This window comes from Lepidochelys kempii, chromosome 8 (genome assembly GCF_965140285.1).
Source record: "Lepidochelys kempii isolate rLepKem1 chromosome 8, rLepKem1.hap1, whole genome shotgun sequence".
NCBI classification, from domain to species: Eukaryota; Metazoa; Chordata; order Testudines; family Cheloniidae; genus Lepidochelys; species Lepidochelys kempii.
In genome coordinates, this window is record NC_136387.1 from 75,231,694 (window position 1) to 75,257,889 (window position 26,196).

Below are 26,196 nucleotides of genomic sequence, written 5' to 3' on the forward strand. Positions count from 1 at the left end.
TCCCCATGCAGGTTGCAGTTCTTTTGGTTTATCTCTGTGTTCTCTAACCCTCAGCTTTAGTGGTTTGACCTTCTGCCCACACTATTTTTGATCAGCTTTTGCCAAGGTTTTCTTAAATACTTTTGCAGCATCTTCAGAACATAAATGTCAGCACAGACTGACAGTTTGGGAAGGGCTAATCCATCAGTCCTGGGTCAGAAGGTCTGAATTCTAGAAACTTTAATGTATGTAAAGATGACCTGTTACTCAATCAGAGTTTTATCTTTCATTTTGTTTTGAACAGTTAGAGGGAAATAGTCACATCTTTTTCTGTTGCTCTGCAGGTCACGTTACATTTGAATCCCATTTCCTCAGTGCACATCCACCATAAGCCTGTGGTGTTCCTACTGAACTCTCCTCAGCCCCTGACCTGGAAGCTAAAAACAGAAAGATTGGCATCTGGAGTCCGAAGATTTTTCTTCGTAAGTATACCAAGTCCCCTGCTGCTCTGTAACACAGCACGTGGAGTGAATAGTATTCATTTTGAAGGATTTTAAGCGTATCTTTAAAAAACTTAACAGAAGATCAAGTTTCAGTGTGAGACTCTGGGGAGCAATTAGGTGGCATGGGAAAGCAGTTTGGGAAAGTGCCCAGTTACTTGTTATGTGAATTTTAAAAAAATAACTGGTTTTGTGGAATCTACCTATTGTGTGATTATTAACTCTAGCAGTACTTCTAGTTTGAGAAGTTGTGTAGCCTAGGACATATCACCTGTCCTGATTAGAAGTCTTGAATGCACTATAATGCTAAAAACATCAGAGCAATAGGAAATCTTACAAGTAGCTGCTAACTGTGTGGTCTGTCACCAAAATACAAATACGTATAAGCTGAGCTTCTCGTGTGTACAATGCAAAGTTTATTTCTTACATGAGGTTTTGTTGCACTGCTAGGAAGGACCAAACGAAATCTAAAATGAAGCCATTAGTGTTTCTCAAAAGGCTGGAGCACTGCTTATATGGCAAGCTCCAAATGCTACCTTCTGTTTGTAAATCATGTTCTTTCAGTTTGCCAGGACATTCAAGTTTCCTATTTGTAGTGAAACAGACTGGTGGTTTGGATTAGATTTTTAGCATATGACATAATGTCTAAGGATGAGTCTTCTCTATTAGAATTGCAGCTTTACTATTTTCAATCATAATCTCAGAAGTAAACATTATTATTTATAGCTGCAGGATATCCATCTGGGGCTTAATTTTGCTTTTAAGGCACAGCTGGCAATGGTGGACAGTACAGTGGTGCACTGCCCAGTGAGAGCTTCTGGAGTCATTGTGCCTCAGGTAAAATGCCACCAGGAGTGCAAAGTGAAGAGGATGCACTGTGTACTGCCCCTGCAGCTGGCCAGCTGCGGTGGTAGACTCCAGTAACCCTAGTATTCAGTGGAATGCAAGGGCTGCTATTTTCCTCAAGCCCTGTTGAAGAGAAGAGGGGGGGGGGTTGAGCCCTTAATGTTTTAAACTTTGAAGGACCTGATCCTGCTTCTAGTTAAGTTTGTCAAAATTCAGATTAGCTTCAGTAGGAGCAGGATTGAGCTCTATCCTGTGCATCTTTATGGCTAATTTCAGATACACTCAAAATAGCATGTAAAGTAGCAACCCATTGTCTCCATTTCGACCCAGCCCATCCTGGACAATGTTCTCAAAGAATGTCCACTTCATGGCACCAAAAAAGACTTTACTAACAGTAGGCTGTGCAGAGCATGACCCTCCCTTTCCATATTCACATGTGGGACGGCAGCAAATTAGTTACCAGTGTTGACATTTAAAGGATCATCACTAAGCATCTGCACTAATTTAGTCACTGGGATGAATAGCAGGTGCTCTGTAGATGCAGTTAGGAATCACTGCATCGGTTTATGCCTGCTTCCCATGTGTAAGGTGTTCTCCATAACCATGAGGAATAGAGGTTTGGGGTTGTTTTGTTTTGTTTTTTAATAGAGTGCTGCATCCAAAGGGTGCCATAGCACTGACTCAGCACGACCTGCTGCAGTTCGCGACCTGCAGTGCCTCCCAACCCAGCATTTCATTCTCTTCCTCTCCCTTCACTGTTCAGGCATGTCTTCACTGCAGTTAGCCTGGGTTCTTACCCAGATATTATACCTAACTCCCTGCCTGTCCACATACAAAAACCTCTCACCTCAGTTTAGTGATGCTTTAAACCTGGTCTAGATGCCCTGACTCAGGGTGTGAGGTAGAGGTTGGGTTCTCTTTCACTTGGGCTGGGAACCCAACCACTTTGCAGTGAGGATGTAGACTAAATCACTGGAGTTCTGTCAGTCCTCCAGTACCTTTCCACAATTCTCTCTCTGTGCCAAGAAGGACAGTCAAGTTCGCGCACAATTCACTGGGAAAGAATCAGAGCAGCTCAGCTTACAGCGGCACACAGAACCACAGACTGTGCTCCTCAGAAGTCCAAGTGCCACATATGGGGGAGCGCAGCACCAGTGAAGACACAGTAACTTGGGTTATGGCTTCATAGGGTGGCTAGGCTAACCCCAGTGCTCATCATCCAGGCTAAATCTGCAGTGAAGACATACATACCCTAGAGGCTTCCACTCTTCCCTCTCTGGCCTGCAGGGTTTGGAAGCACTTTGGGTGATCCTTATTTCAAAGTGAACCATGGAACAGACATACACAATATTTCTAACCTAGGGAGTGAAAGGCACCCTTCCTTCTTGCCACAACATCTAGCAAAGTTTGACACAGTTCTAGCTCAAGGTTCCGTTAGGTGTAGAATGAAGGATATGTTACCTGGCCCTCTTTGTGTTAAAATATTTTGACTTATCCATGCACCACTTCAGCTTTATCTCTGTTGTTCACTTCTCTTGAACTTTTGGTCAAGGTGGAAAACAGATTATTCTGAATCTTAATTACTAATGTGTTCTTTCCTAGCAGGTTTCAAATTTAAATAAATTCCTTATTTTATTTCCACAAATTATATGTTCAAAGCAGAAATGTAAGTCACACATTCTGCTGCAGTATCATAACTATTGTGTCTGTCTCTATGGAAGCATTTCCCTGGGGTAATTGCTGACTTTCTAGCTTTTCTTTCAAGCATTTCACAAAACAAATAGATATACTTTTTTTACCCCAATTGTGTTTTAATGCAATCTGCAGTTTCTTTAGAGATTAATCCCCAACCAGTAAGGAAAATGAAGACATGAAAAGATGTTCAGCTGGCTAGTTTATGGACTTGAACTGACTAAAACCTAGCACCCAAGCTAAACACTTTAGTTAAAAGGCCCCTGTACTACAGAGGATGATAATAGTAATAGCACATAACGTAGTCCTTTGCACGCACTATACAAAGGTTATCAGCTTTATTAGCCCCAATTTACAGATGGGGAAAGTAAGGCACAGTGAAGGTAAATGACTCATCCAAGGTTATGTTGTGAGTCAGTGCAACAGCCAGGATCAGACCTCTTTCTCTTTGTTACCACTGTGGTGCTCTGACCATTGTATAGTGCTGCCTCCTGTCTGTGGAATATTGTATTCAGTTTTTCATTGGAACTAATTTGTTCAAGGAATGTAACAGAAGACAGCACAGAGTTGCCGTTTTAAGATAGAACCACTTTGGAATGGAGATGGGCTCAGGCTACAAAGATCAGATCAGGACTTTCCCAGAATTCAGGAGAATTCAATCCATTGTAGCCCATTACACAGACAAGGGCCAGTATTTGAATCTGAACTTTCTAACAATATGCTTAGAGTTGGGATTTTGTATCATGCCTGACTCTGTTTTGGGAGGAAATTTGAACTATGAAAAGAATCCATTGTTTTAGTATAATTTTAAATGTAATTAAGAAGCATAAGTATCTAGAAATCTTCCTGCAAGATACTTTAAGGTAGAAAAATGTAAAAAGCATTTCTGAATGGTTTGGTGCACATAGAAAAAAATTAAAATACTTTTTTTTTTTTACCTTGTTATACACATAGTTTAATTCAGGGAAAAGTGACTTGGGTAAAGTGTCTATTCATAAATATAATGTGAGTGGCTCACAGTTTAGCCATTTCTTTACAAGAAGTTCCTGTTTATCAGTTAAGCCAAACAGTGGACCAAAATATTACTAAAATCCTGTAGAAAACTACTAAACAACAAAAGATCTACTATGATTTACATTTGAAGTAGGGTATACTGCATCCTCTTTAGAGTGCTATGCACTTGAGCCATGCCTCTTACATTGTTAACTTCAGTTTGCTTTAACATAATCTTTTATACAATGTGAGTTGAAGTGAGGTAATGCTTCTAAGCCCTGGTCTACACTGGGACTTTAGGTCGAATTTAGCAGCTTTAAATCGATGTAAACCTGCACCTGTCCACACGATGAAGCCCTTTATTTCAACTTAAAGGGCTCTTAAAATTGATTTCCTTATTCCACCCCGACAAGTGGATTAGCGCTTAAATCGGCCTTGCCGGGTCGAATTTGGGGTACTGTAGACACAATTCGACGGTATTGGCCTCTGAGAGCTATCCCAGAGTGCTCCATTGTGACTGCTCTGGACAGCACTCTCAACTCAGATGCACGATTGTCTGCCGTTGCTCTGACGCAGGGAGGGGCGACTGACGACACGGCTTACAGGGTTGGCTTACAGGGAGCTAAAATCATCAAAGGAGGTGGCTTTACATCAAGGAGTATTTCAGGCAGGACTTCACGGAGGGTTCCAATAAGAAATGATGCACCTAAGTTATTGTTCTTATAGGAACAAGGAGGTTAGTCTGGCCTCTGATTGATACATGGCTAGATTTACCTCGCTGCACCTTCTCTGTGAGTGATTGCAGTGTGACCTAGAGGAATGAGTCCCCTAAACGGGGGACGGGGTGGGGGGGAAGTGTTTGCATTTGAGTACAAAACAAATCTGGGTCTATTCCTTGTTTTGATACACTCCATCTATCTTTTACATCTTTGGCTAGCAGTAGACGGTGCAGAAGGACTGCATGCCATCCACATCTCATGGCTGCTCGGCAGAAGATGGTACAATAGGACTGCTAGCCATCCTCCTCTCTTGCCTGCCTGGCAGAAGATGATGCAATAGGACTGCTAGCAATCTGTATCACCTGCCTGCTCACCATAAGATGGTTCAATAGGACTGACTGCAGGACTAAAGAGAATGACTTGATCAAGTCACTCCAAATTTAGTCCCTACGCCCATGTCTGCCAAGGCACTCCTGATAGACCTCACACACGTGACCAGGAGCACCTCGGACATGACGATGACGGCTACCAGTCCTATTGCACCGTCTGCTGCCACAAGACAATGGGTTGCTGCTGCTGTGTAGCAATGCAGTACCGCGTCTGCCAGCACCCAGGAGACATACGATGACAGTGAGCTGAGCGGGCTCCATGCTTGCATCTGCACAGATAACTCAGGAAAAAAGGCACAAAACGATTGTCTGCCCTTGCTTTCACGGAGGGAGGGAAGGAACGGGGGCCTGACGATATGTACCCAGAACCACCCGCGACAATGTTTTAGCCCCATCAGGCATTGGGATCTCAACCCAGAATTCCAATGGGCAGTGGAGACTGCGGGAACTGTGGGATAGCTACCCACAGTGCAACGCTCTGGAAGTCTACTCTAGCCTCAGTACTGTGGAAGCACTCCGCCGAGTTAATGCACTTAGAGCATTTTCTGTGGGGACACACACACTCGAATATATAAAACCGATTTCTAAAAAACCGACTTCTATAAATTCAACCTAATTTTGTAGTGTAGACATACCCATAGAGTTGTAGTGTTATAAATAGGAAAATAGTGTTGTACTATGAACAGGGCACTGGACTGAGAGTAAGAAGTTTCCCACTCATCCAGTGATTTATTGTGTAATCTTCCTCAAGTCACCTCATCTCTTTCTGCCTCATTCCCCCATCTGTAAATTTAGGATTATATTACTTACCGACCTTGACAAAATGTGTTGGGATCTTGGATAGAAAGTTGCATTTAAGAGCTAAATATTATTATTCTATCAGTATATTATTATATTATATTGTATCCATAAAAAATTATGGTCATTTAGATGCAAATTTTGGACCCACTCTGCATTGTCTTGGACATCACTGAGATTCAATTGCTGGCATCTAGCAAACAGTAGCAACTCACAACCTGGGCAACACTGTTGAAATGAATGGAGTTACATGGTAAACAAGTCACAGGAAAATTTAGCCCAGTGGTGTCCTCATTGTAACGAGAAAGATGGGATCAGTAACTCATAAGAGGTGAAGTCAACATAAATACTGTAATCCCCATCCTCAAAAGTGACCCAATAAGGATTGCAGTATTGTAGTCTCTGTACATAGTGCTGTACAAAAGGTTAAATGGGCTAATTTCATCTTACTCCCACTGTTTTAGTTTGTTTTTACTACACTATTTCTTAGTAATAATTTCTTTTGTGTTTTTTTTTTCAAAAAGTATTTTGAAGGGTGAGATTTCTGGGGCCTGGTTTCTGCTGACAGTGTGCTCTGTCTGAAGCTGTGCTGGCTACCTAGGAAACAGCAGCATGATCAAGAGTATTGAAGTTGTGGGCAGTGAGTCAAATGATGAATTTCTGTATATGAGTCACAAAAAAGTGAATGCATGATGACTAAATGGTTTTATTTATTTTTTATTTGCATGGTGAACAAAATTGCACTGAACATTAGGTAGACTTTATTTTCAAACGCTTGGTTAGGACATGAGTTAGGACTGCACTAACTGGTTAATTTAGTAGCAGTGGGGAAATAGTTGAGATTTGTATGAGAAGAAAAATCTTAACTGATTTGCTTTATTTATTCCAAAAGTAGATTTATGGGTATTAGGTATTTTGAAGTCCTCTGATGCATTGCAAAAAGGGTTGCATTGTAGAATGGGTGCACTCACTTTACTCTGGAGATGCAAGTTAAAATCCTCAATTAGGTCACAGGATGAAATGTATTTGGTCCTGACTGGATATTTTTACACATCATAGAAACACCATACAGTTTGGCAGCTCTCTGCTCAAGAGACTCTGGGTCAGACTATCAGGATTCTATAGGTCAGAATTGAGTATTGCAATTGATATAACTAGATTCTGATGCCTGAAAATTTATAAAAACAGCTCCCCAAACCTGTAGAAAACATCTTGCCTGTGCTACAGCTCGGGGGTGGAGGGGAGGCTTGCAAAAAAAACAACCAAACAAAAACACCATGCAGAAGACAGGTTTCAGAGTGGTAGCCGTGTTAGTCTGTATCAGCAAAAACAACGAGGAGTCCTTGTGGCACCTTAGAGACTAACACATTTATTTAAGCATAAGCTTTTGTGGGCTAGAACCCACTTCATCAGATGCATGGAGTGGAAAATACAGTAGCAGGTATATATACAGAGTACATGAAAAGATCGGAGTTGCCTTACCAAGTGGGGAGTCAGTCTAATGAGACAATTCAGTTGGAGTCCATGTTTGAAGTTTTTTTGGTTCACGAATTGTCACTTTTAAGTCTGTTATTGAGTGACCAGGGAGATTGAAGTGTTCTCCTACTGGTTTTTGAATGTTACAATTCCGGATGTCAGATTTGTTCTTTTGCGTAGAGACTGTCCGGTTTGGCCAATGTACATGGCAGAGGGGCATTGCTGGCACAGGATGGCATATATATCACATTGGTAGATGTGCAGGTGAATGAGCCCCTGATGGTGTGGCTGATGTGGTTAGGTCCTATGATGGTGTCCTTTGAATAGATATGCAGACAGATTTGGCACTGGGGTTTGTTGCAGGGTTTGGTTTCTGGGTTAGTGTTTTTGTTGTGTGGTATGTAGTTGCTGGTGAGTATTTGCTTCAGGTTGTGGGGCTGTCTGTAAGCGAGGACTGGCCTGTCTCCCAAGGTCTGTGAGAGTAAGGGATCGTCCTTCTGGATTGGTTGTAGATCCTTGATGATGCGCTGGAGAGGTTTTAGTTGGGGGCTATAGGTGACGGCTAATGGCGTTCTGTTACTTTCTTTGTTGGGTCTGTCCTGTAGTAGGTGACTTCTGGGTACCCTTCTGGCTCTCAGTCTGTTTCTTCACTTCACTTCAAGTGGATATTGTAGTTTTAAGAACACTTGATAGAGATCCTGTAGGTGTTTGTCTGAGGGATTGGAGCAAAGGTGGTTGTATCTTAGAGCGTGGCTGTAGACAATGGATCATGTGATGTGGTCTGGATGAAAGCTGTAGCCATGTAGGTAAGCATGTAGGTCAGTAGATTTCCGGTATAGGGTGGTGGTTATGTGACCATCGCTTATTAGCACTGTAGTGTCTAGGAAGTGGATCCCTTGTGTGGACTGGTCCAGGCTGAGGTTGATGGTGGGAATTGTTGAAATCCTGGTGGAATTCCTCAAGGGCCTCCTTCCCATGGGTCCAGACAATGAAGATGTCATCAATGTAGCGCAAGTAGAGTAGGGGCGTTAGGGGACGAGAGCTGAGGAAGCATTGTTCTAAGTCAGGCATAAAAGTATTGGCATACTGTGGGGCCATGCGGGTACCCCTAGCAGTCCCGCTGACTTGAAGGTATAAACACCTTTGCTAGGAAAGTGAAACATCTTAGTGCAGAAATGAGAATTAAATTGCCATAGAAAATTTATACTCAGTCCTTTGTGACTTTCTGGCAGAAATCATCATGTGTAATTATTTATAACTGTTTGTTTATGAAGAACCTGATCCTACAACCCTTACTTTGAAGGGTACGTACTTAAGTAATCCTAGTGAGTAACGGATATGAGCCCTGAAAGCACTTATACAAATGAGTAACTTTACTCATGTGAACAACCCTAATGACTTTAAAGGGATTACTCATGTCAGTAAAGTTAGTAAAATGGAGTCTGGGGGAAGGTGGAACAAGTTAAAAAAATAACAAATAACTGTATTATATCTGTAGGCTTGACATTTAAAAAAAAACTTATAGTAGTGAAAAAAATTAATTCCAGAATAAAGCTTAGTAATTAAAAAACATTTATGAATTTTTGAAGGGGAAGGAGGGAAGCTGGGTACTCATTATTTCTGCCAAAAGTTGGTTTACTCTCTTTACTTGACAAAAAAATATGGCTCAAATATTTTGGGTCTCTGCCACCAAACCACAGGCAGTTGTATGGTTTGCACTATATTTTGGATGATTGACAAAACTCACTGAAAAACAAGTGCTATTTGTTTTCCTGTGCCTAGTATTTAACGGGAAATCAGGAGGCTAAATTTGCAATCACTTGTTAAACAGCTGCAGATGTAAGCAAAGTGCTCTGCTAGAAGAAGAGTGAGATAGGATAGGAAATACATAACTAGTGATAAAATGTGTATAAATAGTGACCTTTCATGACTGCAAGAGAATGCAGCTGATTTTCAGTGTCGGGAAATTGTGCTTAGAATAATTTAAAAGGACATTTACAATTTATATTGGATTGAGAGGTTTTTTAAATCTCCATTGTTTTTCCACTCAGAAGCCTGAAAATAATTCCCCATCCTTCCAGTTTTTTACCCTTTTCTACATGGCAAATGTCTCCCACAGAAATATTTTGAAATAACTTCAGCATAATACACTGGTATAATTAAAAATAGTGTTCAGTGTACAGTAACTTCTGTAGAGCTTTATCATGACAGAAAATTGCTCTGTGAACTTTTGTCACATAGACAAATTTAGAATACTAAGTATTGTTTTTATCGGGGCTACAAAACTGGAATCTTTACTCTACTTTCATGCATATCAGGTGGAAGCTCAGGCCACTCATGCTGTTGCTTTTTTAAAGTTATGGGCAATAGATGAAGGATTTATGGGGTGGGGTGATGGAAAATGATAGGTTAAATATATATTTAGAATCTGATGAACTATCCAAATCAGATCAAATTTTACAGTACAATAAATCAGATGTAAGCCTAAAACTCCACTAGTGTTTCTTTAAATAACTGGATTTTTCATTTTAAAATTGTTTCACAAAGGAATCCGAGAAAGGAGAGGCAGCAATTCGACTAAGCTACACAATTATGAGGTACATGACAAACATATCTGTGTATTACAGTGACATCCCAAAATATTGTTCTGAACTTTATAATATGTAAACACCTTTCAGCTATATTGTGTATCACTTTCTCTGGATTTGAGCCAGGCAGGAATCTTTGGAAACAGGGCCGGCTCTAGGCACCAGCAAACCAAGCATGTGCTTGGGGCGGCACATTTCAAGGGGTGGCATTCCGGCCACCCTTTTTTTTTTCTGCTTGGGCAGTTGTGCTCTCAGAGCTTGGGGCGGCAAATTTTTTGCTTGGGGTGGCAAAAAACCTAGAGCCCTCCCTGTTTGGAAAAGCTGCTCTATGCTTCAGCATGAGTGTAATGAGGTTTTACCCTATCTAGCATCCTGCCTCAGTTTTCCTTCCAGGACTCTGCATCCAGCTGCTTTTGAGTCCAGTTACACTCGTTGGGATCAATTTATTAAAACAATATCGTCAAATGTCAGCTTAAATCAAAACATGGCTTTCTCCCACTCCAGTTACTTCAGCCTCTTGCTGGGCTCAACAGTTCTTTCCAAAACCTAGGTCCTGCTGCCTAGTATTTCTTCAAGCCTCTTAGACTATAGCTCCTGCCTTACACTATATCCAGGCCTTTTCATATGGCTGGTGTGAAGAGCCCCTGCCTGTATCCCCTCACCACCTCTGTATCCCCTCAAGTCCCTGCCCTTCCTATGACTGGTCAAGCAGGCTCCCTCTTATAGGAAGTCCCACCCCGCAGCTAATGCCAGGTGACAGGAAGCCTGACTCTTAGGACCACCACTCCATATATGCATCCTTGGCCTGACACTAAGCCAAGACGTGAAGGTAAAGATGAGCAGCCATATTGGTACAAAGAGTGAAATGTGTTCCCAGATGGCAGTTTCGCCCACCTCCTTCTTCCAGTGAGAAACTAGAAGGGGTGGAGCTGGCATTCAGGGTTATCTTCCTCCCTTGTATCATCATGGCTCCTCCTCCTCTTCTCTTGCTTCAGTGACTAGGTTTACTGTGCCACAGGGAATTAGTGCTGTAGCCTGTGGAAGTTTGCAGAAGTGGGGAGAAGGCTTCTGCATCCCACTAACGGAGCCTAGTGATTAATGCAGAAATAACAAATCACTACAGTGTGTGTTAGTCCTCGATTTCAGTGGAAACCAGGCAGCTGTAATGACTTGCATGTCTATATCTTAGTTCTCGCCTTCTTTTCTTCCTACTAAATTGAAATGGTTCCTAGAAATATTCTAGTAGACTCTATCAGAAGCCTTTAACAGGCTTATTTAGTTTGTTGATCTTTATGTGCATTCAGTTGTGTAAGTTAAACATGTCAGTTTTGAATATTGTTACGCATTCAGATAAATTAATGTGACATGTATGGCTAGCTATATATGATTAATATAGATAATCTCCCGCGAAGATAGCTAACCTGTGGAGGCAGAAGGAACCATCTTGAATGTGTAAACTGTTTTCATTCACCAGTGGAATATTTATGAAGTTGTTTAAAATGGGGCATTCAAGTTAATATTGCCCCTGAGGCGCTATTACTTGCATAATAAGCACTCACTCATAAAATAAGTCAAGCACAAAAGGACCTTGGCAGCATTACAAGGACACATTTTCTATAAGGCTGAATAGCTCTCTTAAGAGACATATACAGGATCTTCTTTAGAATCAGGGACATATGTTTTTTTTGTCTCTGGACAATCAAAGGAAATCCCTGTTGCAGTGCGAGTTCCCCTCTGTGACCAATATGCTGCTGCTGGATAGGAGTGTGCAGTAAGACAATATCTCTTCCTAAATAGTTTTTGTTTTCTGTAGAAATTCTCTCCAAGCCCCAAGAATGGATATTTGGGGGGTGGGTGGGGGGGAGAGAATGAGAATATTTCATGGAGAAAGGGATGTAGCTGCCCAGTTCTCATTTACTTGAAAGGCAGAATAGCCCTTAGAAATACTTTCTCTTCTGTGATTAGTAACTTCCCTCATCGGTATCTTTTGGGCCTGCACACTGTTTTCCAGACTTAGTGTGTCAAGTTTGAGAAATTCCCCTTCACTCCATCATCTGAGATCAGTGCATTCAAAAGGAGAAGAAATGGTGACAGCAGTACTGAGGGCATTAGAAATCACCACATCAAATGCAACAGCAAGAAAGAGTGTAAGGGAATACTTTTTCCACCCCATGGCTATGAAGCCAGCAAATAAAGAAGGAGATGGAGTGAGAGGACAATAGCATGCCTGACACAGTGTGTTGCTAGCCGACCAATTGAGCTGTGTAGCACTCAGATAAACGTTATAAATATCTTTGATTGAATGATGGTACTTTTAATTTCAGTGCACCTACATGTCCTGGGTGCTTTAAGGAGTAAGGCTGCTTTCCGAGAGATTGGTTCTATAGGGTAAGTAGTTAATGTACAAAGGCAGGTGTTGAAACAAAGTGATGGTTGATTTTTTCTTTCTTTCTTTTGGAAGAGTTTGTTGAACCCAGTCCAAAAAAAATAATGTGGTTGGCTCACTTAACCTAGCCTTAAGTCCTTGTAGTAAAAATCCCAGCACTGGCAGACAAAGCAGAGTTCTGCTCTTCTTTTTCAAATCTGGTAGTGGGACCAAAATTTCATATGCAAACTTGTGCATGATTTTTTAAAAAGTGAATGAAAAGCTTAATATGTATTTAAAGATGTTTTATTAACTATCTAACATCTACATTCTATAATATACCCTTACATTTGCTAGTTGTTTTGCCTTCTGTCCTTCAGTTTGTTCCTACTTAGATCTTGTTGTCAGCTTCATTCCCACAGGAAGACATTTGTCATGCCAAAGAATGTTGTAGAGTGTTTCAAAGTTTTAATTCGCAAACAAATAGAAAATCAAACGAATTCTGAGGAGGAAACCTATGCTGTTAACAGACATGGGATCAGTTGAAACATAAATGGAAAATAGAATGACAAGTGCATTGCAGTAAGCTACCACATATTAATATATTTTTCAGCTCAGTGTTCAAAAGTATCCTTTCTTCCTCTGCATAGAAAGTTCTCATTCAATGTGTCTTTAAAATGAATCAGATAAGTAAATGTCAGAACAACATGCCTGCACTAAAATTTTATTTGAAATGATGTAATAACTTACGGTCATTAATAGTAGATAACCATTTCCATCCAAAGATCCCAAAGTTTTTCTATTGTCAGATGAATTATGTTTCATGACACTCTAGTCTTTAAAGCTCATAGGCCTGATGCTCATTTATAGTAAGGCACCTTCACTCGGCATTTTCAAGTGTTTAAATGACAATCAGGACCCACATTTCTTCAGTACTGTGTAGCATAACTGTGGTAATTCAGGGTTTATCTTATTGCTGATAGTGGGAAGTGCAGTGGTATACTGGTGTCCATTGACTTCTAGTGTAAAGTCATAGCTGATCAAGGCCCTGATCCTGCAAACATATATGTGCTTGACTATATGCACAAGAATTGTTCCATGGGACTAACTCACATATGTAAAGGTAGGAACGTGCATAAATATTTGTAGGGCCTAATTAATTACATTTTAGGGTATGTGTATGCTGCAGTGAACACGCAGTGGCCCAGCAGGCTCGTACTTGGATTGTTAGTCCATACTAAACCTCTGCCACCATGTCATCACTACTATTGTTACCGGTGGTAGCTAGATTAAAACTTGTAAGGCACCTTGTATTACACCTTAATATGCAATGTGAACATACCTTAGAGATGTGTTGGGTCAAATTAATCCATAGTGTAGCTGCATCTTGGACACTGGAATTTCTCCAGAAATTGGTTTGGCTCCAATTTAAGGCAGACTTCAAAATCTGCATTATAACATGATTAATTCTTTTAACAAATTGTACTTTTCTGTTTAGGATATGTCTCCTTGTTGCTGCCTTTTCCCAAAACCATAGAACTGGGGTTATCCTACTGTAGACAGACTTTAATGGGGACATACAGGTGCCCAACATCTTTGAAAATCAAGCCATAATTGTCAAATACATTTTAGACAGTGTTTTGGTCCCTCACTGTTTTTTCCTATGGTATGCAGAGTTTACTTTCTTGCTTCAGAAATGTGCTAAACTCGTGTATCTTATGTTGTGCTGAATATAACCTTTTTATGAAAAATGTTTTATGATAATCATATGAACAGCAACAAATAAAGATCATCCAGAGTTGAAACAAATGTTAGACTAAATTTTAAAACTATTCTGGCAAAGGGATAAAGGATTCCTAAGCTATTTTCTGTGACAGGTCTGGTCAAAATGAACTCTGAAGTTCAAGGGTCTTCTCTCTTCAAAAAAGAGAAGTTTATGTGATCTGTGCAGTGTGTCCTCACAAAAAATGATTGATAATACTAACAAATATCAATGGATGTAGGAAAGAACTTTAGAAGAGTTTAACATGCTAGAACATACAAGCTGTTTCTCCACTTCGATGAGCATTTGTATTTGCTAAGCAGGTTGGTTTACAGTGTCCCAAACTGGTACTTTTAATAATGGTTCTAGCAAAGTTAATAACGAGTTGCTGTTGGTTTGCAATGATGGATGTTTAATATAAAAATAACCGATTTTAGTTTATTCCTTTGAATGAGCTCATTGTTGTATTTTGTTGTTTATAAAGCTAGACAGATGTAAATGGCTATTATTCTGGAGAAGCATGTGCATAAATAATGTGCAGGATAGAGCAGAGATTATGATGTTTTATTCATTGCTCTGATTGTAATGCTTAAAGTCGCATTAGACTTGCAGTTCAAAACCAGACTGCATGTTCAGTCCATCAAAAGAAGAGTGCAGGATGAATTGCAGTAAAAAGATGTTCACGTTGCAGAAATATGAACAAATATCTGTTCTCTTGGAGAAGTAGTGTGGCCTGTTTTGCTTGTTTGTGTAAGTGAGAAAAGTGCATGATACACCCCCTTTCTCCCTTGCACTGCAACATCATACTGCCATTTCCAGCTTTGCACAGCAGCTATGTTACCCCCTCCCCCAATCATGCATGGTGGATGGGTAGGGGGTGGAGTCAAGACTCTACACCTCCTATTCCCACCAACACACTCTTCAGCACCAGAGTGTGTGATAGACTGTGGTAGACCTGTTGCAATGTACTCTTTCTTCAAAGCAGTGAGGAGACTTCTGGAGTCACCATCTCCCTCTCAGGCTGGGGCCTGATCATACTGCCACCACCTAAATCTTTGTTTAAATGTAATTGCAGCTCAGCTTTATGCACATCCAGTGTGGTTATAAGATATGTCTAGGCCTTCTGGGATGAAGTCAGGAAAATGTTTTCTAATTTGTTCAGAACAGGTTATTTGGACCAATGGCCCATTGATTTAATTATCTGGGGTACATGCAGGACTTGAGTAGTATATTCTTTCAAACATTTTTCATACTGCTATGGAAAATATACAGTCTGAAGAAATCTTAAATATCTCTGTCTCCCCTTATCATTGCTTTGCTCTGCTCCAGCATCAGAGAGTTTCGTGCTTTCTCACAGAAGGAAATTTTCTAGGTTGTAATCCTTTTTGCACTGAGATATCACAACAAAAAGTTATCTATCTTCCTGTATCTCTTCTCCGCCCCCCTTCCCCCCCATGTTCTCATTAGACTTGACTGGATAGTCTCTGCTGAAACCAGGACTTGAAGGACCAACATTGGTAGACCATGTGGAGCAGATATCAGGCCATAATTATCAGTCACATTGAACAAGCACAAAATACAGTCTAGGATTGATGATTTTTAGCTGCCTTTGAGCTCCTCGAATCCTGAGCCCACTGTGCACTGATCCAGTTCGAAGATGTACATTAGAACCATCTACAGATGCTCTAAATTACCCTAGCTGTCAGTGGCCAGCCCCAAAGGATCAATATGACAGCCAGGAGTTGCCAGGGTGCAGGGAATTGTCCCATACACCAGCTGCAGGGAAGAGGATGTCATAGGAGTTGTAATGCCAGTTCGGTGCCACCAGACGATCCCCTGAGACTGGGATGATCTTCCTTGGGCTAGTAATGCTTGCTTTAGGGCTGCTTTTCACCACCAGTATGACAGAAATCAGCCCAATGCAGGGGCCAGTCTGGCCCTCTGATCTCACCTGCTGCAGATTGACTCCATTGTTGCTCCACCAAAGTCCATGGAGTTGCTTGGACTTACCATGACACAACTAAGAATTATTCGGCTCTCATTCTTCATTTCACTCTGTTCTGCTTCTGCAGCCGACATATTTGAATATCCCAAGGCTTTTGCACATATCCTCATTATAGTGACATGCACTATTCCTCAGTTTTCATTATTTTTAAAGTTATGAGTGAGGTGTTAGGTTGCCCATCAGGGCCTCATAGTGTAGTGTATTTTTCAACTCCTTTCTAAAGGTGTATGGTTGCTCTTACATTTTGGACCAGATATTTCAAGCCTCCAGACACAGGCTCCTGTTAAGAAAGCAACAATATGAGTTTTTATTTAATAAGGTATTCTCATCTGGTGAGGCTTTCAGTCATTATCTTCGGCTAACCTGGACAAGCATGACCTTGTGTTCTTTCTGATCATGTGATATTTAAAATGATTATATGTGGTCTAAACAGTGTTAAAAAACTGTCTGTTAAGCAAATTTTAAAACATGCAAATGTCACTTCATCACTTGCAATGAACGGATTTCTGTGTGACAGATTAAATGGCTTTTTTTAAAAAAATATACTTCTGTCCTAGGTAAATGTGTCCAATTAAAAATAGGGTTTTGTTCCCATCAGGTATCTCCAGGTTCCGTTCTTCAGTTTGAGAAGGGAAATTTCTCCTTGGCAGCAGAAACTGAGGAAAAGCCTTTCCCTCAGGGAAATGAACATCTGTTACAGTGGGCCCAAAAGGAATATGGAGCAGTCACATCTTTCACTGAACTCAAAATATCGAGAAACATTTACATCAAAGTGGGAGAAGGTATGTTTTTTTTTTTTAACAGAACAGGGAGTGGTGAGAATGAGGCACATTTTAGTTTGTATTTTACATTCTGTGTCTTAATTATTAAATATAATGCTCAATATTTTAGAATGGAGACCTCGTTAAGAGGCATGTGGGAGAGGGGAATAAAAAGTCTGAAAATCAGGCCATGGAATTAAGTTCCTATGTAGGGATTTTGGTGTCTTATTTTAGGCAGCCGAGTTTGGAAATTTTGTCCAGAATCCATTAGAGGAGTCAAATATTTAAGAAGTCACATTTTCTAAAAGGGTAAATGAATCATGCTGACTAATCAGGTAGCCTGTACTCTTCATTTAAAGAATTGATCCTCAAAAAATGAAGATGAGTGGGATTTATTTTTGCTAGCCAGAAAGTCACTGAGGTTTTTCTCTGTTTATTGCTTTATCCAAGAAATGAACGGGGACTAAACTGCTTTGCACAAAGAATTGTTCCCTTCTACCATTTTGAAAGATAAGTAGCCCCCAACTTGGACATGTGTACTTTGTATCCTCAAGGATTCAGTCTGAATTAAAAGAATGTGAACTTTTTTTTTTTCTCCCTCCAGCTGCCTTTTTTCTGAACACACTCTGTGAGTTAGTCAGTTCAGGAGAGTTGCTATATGATGCTGACCTGCAGCATACTTACTGCATGAACCCATTCAGTTAGCCCATTAGGAAATTCTTACCACTTACAAAGGCAGTTGAAAGTCTTTTCATGCTATCTGGCCATATAATGCCCCACATCTTCACAAAGAGGGTGGGGAGTACTGAGTGCAGCTTTCCATGCGGGGACAATTTTCATGCAGGCCTGGATGATAGGTGGAGGGTGCCAGCATATTCTGCATGCATATTTTGCATCAGAAAAAGTAGAGTCATTCACTAACTTGCTGCAACTCTCAATTTTGTGCTCTGAAGGCATAATCAGAGTTGTAGATCAAAGCAATGTTGATATCCAAACACAGTGTAAATAATAATTGAGATACACACTGAGCACAGTCCAGCAGTTGAAAATGAGGGCTTCATCTTCAGCACAACTGGTAGTGCCCAGGTATCGTAAAACTGGCACAGAATATTATCCAGCCATATGAGGCTCCTTCAAGTACTATGACTGGGAATAGTAGAAATCAGTGGGAAATTTTAGCAAACTCCAGCAAGTATTAGAAATATAGCATTTACCAGAACCAGTGGGCTGCCTAATTCAGCAGTGCTCCTGCAGTAATGCTGGAGAAGACAAAACTGCTGCGTAATTCACCTAGCCAGTTACACAAGACTATGTGGAGAAAACCCACTTTCTGAAGCGCCTGCATATGATCACTTTATTTCCTGAAGCATGAGTCTTGCCCCCGCAAATCAGAACATGCCTGTTGGTTTTATCCAAAAAACCTGCCAAATTTCTGCAGGGATTCCCCCGTTTGATTTCTTTTCTACTTGGCACCAGTTTAAGACTTTAATGCCAGAGGGTCATTCTTAAATATATTTATTAGTTTATTAAACTAAACTTCCTTCACTGCTGTTCTTGGAACATATGTACACTGGTGGTAGTTCTCTGTATGCTGTGGAGATGAACAATTAGTTAGATGCTTCAAAAATCTGACTGAATTTTGTAGTCTGATCTGCAAGTCTCCAATCAGATAAGCAGTGAAATATATAAGAAGCTTGCTACAGCTAAAAACTGTTGAACACCACAATTGAACTAGGAATATCAACATGAGATGGGGCTTGGCAGGCAACCAAGATCAACACTTTTTCAAGGAGTTCCTACGAACAAGTTGAAGTGTAACCCCTATTTGGTTTTTAGATTCAAACTGTCTTTTAACTCCTGGCAAGTTGTGAGATTTGAGTCCTCAAATAGGCAGAAGAGTGAAAAATCAGATTTCTTCAGCGTATGCACCACAGCAGTCTAATGACAAGAAGATCCATTGCATACAGTATCTCTTTGCAATATCCCTCCTTGCAAGTTTAATAAGGGAATTGCTGAGAAACAAAATACTGAACTGGACAAAATGCAGCCTACACTGAATGAGCGCTTTCAGGCTTTTGAAACAAAGGTTAAGCTACCCAGAGCCCAGCATGCAAGATGATGATTGGCTCCTGTAAAGTGCTAAGCACCCTCCACTTCCACTGGCTACAGTGAGAGTCGATTGTGGTTGGCATAAATTAGGACACCTGAGTGTGTCACCTATAACTGTGTTGTGTAGTACTTGATTTCAAAAGGACTGTTCACATAGCATGGTACTACTCAACATGAGTAAAGGAGGCAGAATCTGGTCCAGGAAGAGCTCAGCACTTTAGAGGTTCAGGCCCTAACTGTGAATAAACTTGAACAGAAAATTCAGTTCACGGGGAAGAAAAGACTGGCACCTGAAGAAGAAAGCTCATTCCCAGAACAAAATCACTTCTAACTTTGCTGTTCTAAGACAACACTGTTGAAGCAAGGAATGGCTGCTGAAGGGAGGGTGGAAATCTAGAAAATCAGGTCAGCTAGGAGCATATAAATCATGGGGATGCCATATCTCAAGGATATAATGGAACTGGCTGATTAGAGATCAGCTGGATGGGCATAATCAGAACGTTAGACAGACTGCACTGAAATCCTGGGCCAAGGAAACATATGTAAAATGGTGTTACTATGTAAAATGAAGAGGGACTCAGAAAAGAACTGAAGTGGAGAGCAGTCTGATCACTATATTATCAGAGTTCAGAGAGTGAGACTGGATTCTGTTTGCAGGGACATGTCAGTGAGAATACAAGAATACAATACAAGACCTCAGCCAGGCACACACAAGGAGAAATGCCTTTAATGATATTTAAAAGGATGTTTTTGATACAGATGTGATGACAGCAATTCCTTGTCTGGCAAGGATAAAGTTAGGATAACTTTTTATGACAAAACATGTATGTTTTGAGACACAGACTGTACAACACGTGGGATCAAATTTAATCAGACTTTGCTGGTGCAGATGCTGAAACTTCTATGTAGGACAGAACCCAGGTTTGGTTAGCATCAGTTAACAAATAGCCTGTTGCATGCTATTAGTGTAGCTACTGTACTAATTGTTACTCCAACCATTTACTACAGTTGATGGCTTTGTTGTTCAGTTCAAAAATCCTGTGAGTATAAGCTCCATAAATATTTGGGTACCTGCCCTGTAGTTTAATTTCTTTGTCAGTGATGGGTGTGGTGAATAGAAAGTGATGTTATACTACATGGTTTGCAGGATTACTGCTTTATATATTTCACTGAATTAATATTCAAGCTTTTGCTAATTAATCTACAGAATTTTGTACTGAATCATTTTAATGGTTTTGAGGTTGCTGCTTGAAATCACATTCACCTCTCATCTCCCTGGCCTGCCCCTTCCTCACCCCACCTTCCAAACTCCTCCCCATCCCTTGCACTGAAGAATTGCACCAACTCCCCTGCTGGGGCACAAAATCTCCACAGTAGTTTTAAATTCTCCTTGGTACCATTTTAAGGCTGACAATTCTGTGCTGTCTTCAACATTCTGGAATAGCAGTGTGCAAAGAAATGAGTTAAACCACCAACATGCGTGACAGAGAGATTTCTCTGCTTGCTCCTGGGCTGAAATCCCAAACCTTTCTCTCATACCAGACTTAGACTTTGAAAGGCGAGTTCCAGTTGGATGGAATTTTTACAGCTGAATTCTAAACCCTTGGCAACAGTGGTTTATCATGGAAAGGTGATGCAAGTAATGGCTCCTAATGCTCTTAAGCCAGGAGCACTAATTTAGGGTCACATTGGCCAAGAACCCAAGGGTAACACCCAATTCATACAGAATGTAGCAGAATGCAGCCTCTCTCATCTTTAAAATGGAAGTGCTACCCACAGAAACTACAGGTCCCAATGTACAGTATTCCATATTAATCCAAGCAATCTGGCAGGCTTTGAAGATGAAGCAGCTGCCGGCTACATTGCAGAATTCCGGTGGGTACACTTTGGCAAACTGTGTTTCAAGGCATCTGTATATTGTGACCAGATACCCTATCATGTATTCTTTCATGCATATTTTACAACAAATTCCATAGTAGTATTGTCTGGAGATTACAGGAAGGTGCAGAGGCCGTAAACCAACCACTCCATAAATCATTTTTTAAACACCAGTTAAATAGATTATTAAAACCGTAAACTCCCCCTCTCAAACAACTAGAAAATTCATAAACTAGAAAGTATCGGGGGGTAGCCATGTCAGTCTGTATCCACAAAAACAACAAGGAATCCGGTGGCACCTTAAAGACTAACAGATTTATTTGGGCATAAGCTTTCGTGGGCTAGAACCCACTTCCTCAGATGCATGGAGTGAAAATTACAGATGCAGGCATTATTATACTGACACATAAAGAGAAGGATCATATATGCCATCAGAGGTTATATATGCCATCATGTGCCAGCAATGCCCCTCTGCCACCATGTACATTGGCCAAACCGGACGGTTCCTACGTAAAAGAATAAATGGACACAAATCGGACACCAGGAATGGTAACACACAAAAGCCAGTAGGAGAACACTTCAATCTTCCTGGACATTCTATAACAGATATAAAGTAGCTATACTTGAACAAAAAAACCTTCAGAAACAGACTTCAAAGAGAAACAGCAGAACTAAAATTCATTTGCATATTTAACACCATTAATTTGGGCTTGAATAGGGACTGAGAGTGGCTGGCTCATTACAAAAGCAGCTTTGCCTCTCCTGGAATTGTCACCTCCTCATCTATTATTGGGAGTGGACTACATCCACCCTGATCAAATTGGCCCTGTCAACACTGGTTCTCCACTTGTGAGGTAACTCCCTTCTCTTCATGTGTCAGTATATTTATGTCTGCATCTGTAACTTTCACTCCATGCATCTGAAGAAGTGAGGTTTTTACCCATGAAAGCTTATGCTCAAATAAACCTGTTAGTCTTTAAGGTGCCACCGGACTCCTTGTTGTTTTCATAAACTAGAAAATAATGACCAAGGGCAGACAGCATGGGGTTCCTTTTATCTTGTGTTACAATCAGTGTCTTGGAAACTAGCAGTGGCAAGAGTAAACAGTTTTTTTGAGGAGGAAAAAGAAACGACATGTATATGTCAAATAGCCAGTGAGATAGAGTTAAAATGAAGAGCAGAGGGAGAGTGTACTATCAAGAAGAGGCCCAGTGTGAGGAGTCTCAGTACCAATGGCAGCTGGAGAAACAGATTGATTGATTGAAAATTCTAGAAACACTTAATGAAGATGCCAGGAACAGGAATCAAGCTCTTTGCGGTGGCTAATGATATAAAGCATGTGGTGATCATCCATGACCTACTGAGAGGCAATTATTTTATGGCAAGAAATGTATTACAGTGCTGCTGCTGAGGGTTAAATATCTATTTATTTGAGTTCAGTATGGATCATTTTCCATCCTCTGCTATGTGGGAGGAGTTGGCAGAATTGCAGCTGCATTCAGGGCTCATCATCTGGCCCGGCACATAACAGATGTTGGGGGAGCCTGTTGGGCAGCCTGCATAATGTAGTCTCATATAGTTGTGATAGAAAGATTATCTAGAGGAGGAAGCAAAGTGAGTATTCAAAGACCATTTTGTGCAGGGTTGGGGAAAGGAGCCATCTTAGCTGGTTGCACTATACCTAGGGATTGCAGGAGTCTCTATAAGAAGTTATGTACCAAACTAGAAGTCACTTGAAGGATGATGTCAGCCATAACATAGAGAACCAAATGTTACAAGTGGTTTTAGAAACTGAGCTAGGTCTGTTGTGCAATTTTGTCTGCACCATATCCTGAGTTTGCTCATGAAAACTAAGTAACTGTTCATCCTGCTATTTTGGAAGGATAATCTTGTGGTTAGAGCAAAGGCTAGGAGTTGGGGTTTTATTTCTGTCCTTGCCACTGATTTCTTGTATGACCTTGGACATGTCACTTAAAACCTGTGTGCCACAGTGTCTCCATCTGTAAAATGAGGATAACTGCCTCACAGCTTATCATGAAGATTAATTCTTATGTTAAAGTACTTTCACTTCCTTGGATGAAAGGTCCTACAGAAAGTAGTATTATGGAAATACTGGTATTTTGAACGCAATTTTACAGACCCCGTTTAAAAATCTGGCCCCCAAACTCTTGTTTCTGTTGTTTTGCATCACAGATTCAAAAGGCCACCGTCAACTTGAAATCTCAGCAGTATTAAAAAAAAAAAAGAAGTATAGTAGTTTCAGGTACCACATTTGCCCTTGAACCTATCTGTTGTGACTTTATAATCCGTTTTCCCTCTTGCTGTGTGAAGGGTATACGTATGGTCAAACACACAAAGTAAGAAAACTGAAAATAGAGAGAGAAAATATCTGATCTTTCACTTATATTAATCTTGGATGTTATGACTAATGACTAAAAACATTTCTGAAGGAAGGAAGTCTAGCTTTTATGTTGAAGGTATCCCTTTTAAATATTTTCTGTGAATTACATTCAGAAGAAATATTTTTTTAACACAGTGCACCAAATTAACTGTACTTTTATTAATTCTGAAGAAAGTTTACTACACCTGTCATTTTTCAGATATCACCTTTACTACACCTGTTTCAGATGTCTGAGTGTTGTAAATGGAAACTGTCAATTATAAATTATTTATAGCTTTTGCTTCAGAGATATCCTGTATTGTTAGAATAGTAACACCATTTTTTTCAAGATTCTTGGTGTATCATCCATACTTATGAAAGTAAATATACTTATATCAGGAAGTGTTGAATTTAAGTGGAGTGAGTGAGTGTTGGGTGGGGGTACATATATATCAGTGAAGATGTGTATACTTTTTTTTTCCCCAGATCAAGTTTTTCCTCCCACATGCAACATAGAAAAGAATTTCCTCTCTCTGAATTATCTTGCGGGATATCTACAACCAAAGACAGCGGAGGGGTGTCTCATGTCTGCCACAGACCAAGAGAGAGAGGTTCATATAATTGAATTAATCACTCCAAACTCCAATCCCTACAGGTAAAGTGTCCACAAATTAGTTATCTAATCCTCACAAGTTTACTTTATAACTTAAAGTAAAAATCCTAGTGTCCATCAAAAATAAAATGAATGGGACTTCCTGGTCATTATAAGAAAGAGTTGAAGAATCTGACCGGTTATACTTTAAATTAGGTAGACATCTGAGATGTTTAGTACAAGAAGGATATTGGAGCCCGACCCTGGATTGATGCCTCAAAATGATACATTCATTTTCCTGTTTGGACTGTAAAAGTAAAGTGTAGTTCCTGTGGGCCATATCCTGCCATTGTTCTGCAGGCAGAACTCCTATTCAAATTGTGGGACTACCACAGAGTAAGGGTGGCAGAGTCTGGCCTGAAGTGTTCAAGAGGACTCATCTGGCACAAAGAAGTGAGCATTATCTGGTAGCGAGCACTCCCAAATTGTAATCACGGCACTATCAGTGACTTGCCAAATCATTTAACCTTTGTGACTCCGTTTTCCTCGCAGTATTGCTTTCTAGGGTATTCAGCTTAGCTAAAATGCCATGAAGATGTAAGGCAAATTTTGGGGTGTGGTTTTTTTGTTGTTGTTGGGTTGTTTTTTTTTGGAAAGAGTATTAACTTGTAGCCTAACTGGTCACAGTGGAGTCAATGGTAAATTTCTGCTTGATTTCAATGGAAGCAGAGTTAGGCCAATGTGGAGCATTTTTTAAATCCCACCTGTAAAGTCCTATATAGGTGCTAAGTACTGTTATTGTACATAAAATCTGTCTTTCGCTGTCAGCATAGCAGTGCAACTTTTCCACAGGCACCAGTAGAAGTGTGTATTCCTCAAAGACAATGGAAAGAGACTAATGTCTGCTTGCCGAAGAGACCAGGCAGATCTCTAAAAGTTACCCAATTTTGTCCAAATTTAGTTATTTCATTAAGAGCAAATCCATCTCCTTGGCAGTGGAATTGGTACACCTCAATTATACAAAGGAGTTGGCTTGGGAGGGGGCTACACAGGGCTTGCACATACCCAGCATGATGCTGAACCCAGCTCTGCAGGTGTTCCTTAAATAGCAGTGCCTGGGAACTTGAGGGGGGGGCTGGGTCATGACAGAAGAAGGGCAGGGTAGGGCCCATGGATTTGTTGCTGCATGGCATGAATAAAGGGCTCCTTCAGACATTGTGCTGAAGCAAAGCTTCTATGGAGCAGTTCCTTTCCATCACTGCCACCACAGGTCTCATGCAGAGATACCCAGTTACAGCCTTCTGCTTGAGTGGAGATCTGGGTCTTGGTTTTGGCTGAAAGTGCGTAATGGGAGTTTACTTTTCAGATATTTAAACTGCACATTTTTCTTAGTTTAAATGTACTAGTAAAACTTACAATTAAAGAAGAAGTGTACTAATTCAGAACCTGCCTCAATCCTGTTATATGCCCAGATGCTGCCTATGTTGAAAGGGCAGCTGTCTGTGCAAAGTGTATGCCCACTGAGCTACACAAAAACCAACAGGAACTAAGAGGGACATGTGCATAACTACAGGAGATAAGACAAAGGCCCCTGAGACACTAAATCAAAATGCAAAGTTTAGTTGAGGCCTATTAATTGGCAACAAGCATACTTTTATGGTCTACGACTTGGTAAAATCATGATGGAAATGAAGATTTTCTGTTGAATTTATATTCTGCATCAGGAAATGTTATTGCTGGGTACAAATCCACTTGCTCTACTTATTTTACTGTGCTGTTAAAAACCTGGATTGTATTCCTCAATTTTCCAGCAATCAGTAGGTTGGATGTCTGTTTTCTTTTCTTTTTAAAATAACTATATATCTAGAAGTATTGTAAACTAAACACGATAGTATAATAACTCTACAACACATGCAAAATTTTAAGTGAAAATAATTTCTACAGTTTAACTGCACAGGCAGATGTATTACTAAAATACATTATTTGTACTCTTTTGTGTTGCTGAACCTGCCTAGTTTATTTTGGTTTTTGGTACGATGGAGTGATTTTGATCTTCAATATATCTATACCCATGGAAAACTGAAATAACTATATTTAAGACTTGTTTGGCTGAAATGAGGTAAAAATATTGTATAAAGCAAACAGCTGGAACAAGTAACAAAAACTTTCTGTAAATAGGAGATAAATATTGAACAATAATTATTAGTCTGAAAAAGCACTTGATTCTGTTATGTAAAATCGTTTTAGTGTGTGAAGTAGCAATCTGTTTTGCACATGTTGTGGTGCCTGGGATAATCTCCAGGATTTTAATCAGCTGGCCAGACACTGGAATCATGATGGACTGGAAGAAGTTTGATAGCTGAA

The 26,196-nt window shown here is 40.3% G+C and overlaps 1 protein-coding gene across 7 annotated transcripts in view; it reads left to right on the forward strand.

The window, feature by feature from the left end:
* Positions 1-26,196, forward strand: part of TGFBR3 (transforming growth factor beta receptor 3) — a 178,446-nt gene that overhangs the window by 110,767 nt on the left and 41,483 nt on the right. For all 7 annotated transcript variants that reach the window (XM_073357091.2, XM_073357089.2, XM_073357088.2 and 4 more), the window contains 3 exons: positions 324-461; positions 16,711-16,894; positions 23,727-23,895. In XM_073357091.2, coding sequence (XP_073213192.1) covers positions 324-461; positions 16,711-16,894; positions 23,727-23,895 — 491 coding nt within the window. The remainder of the gene's footprint in view (positions 1-323; positions 462-16,710; positions 16,895-23,726; positions 23,896-26,196) is intronic.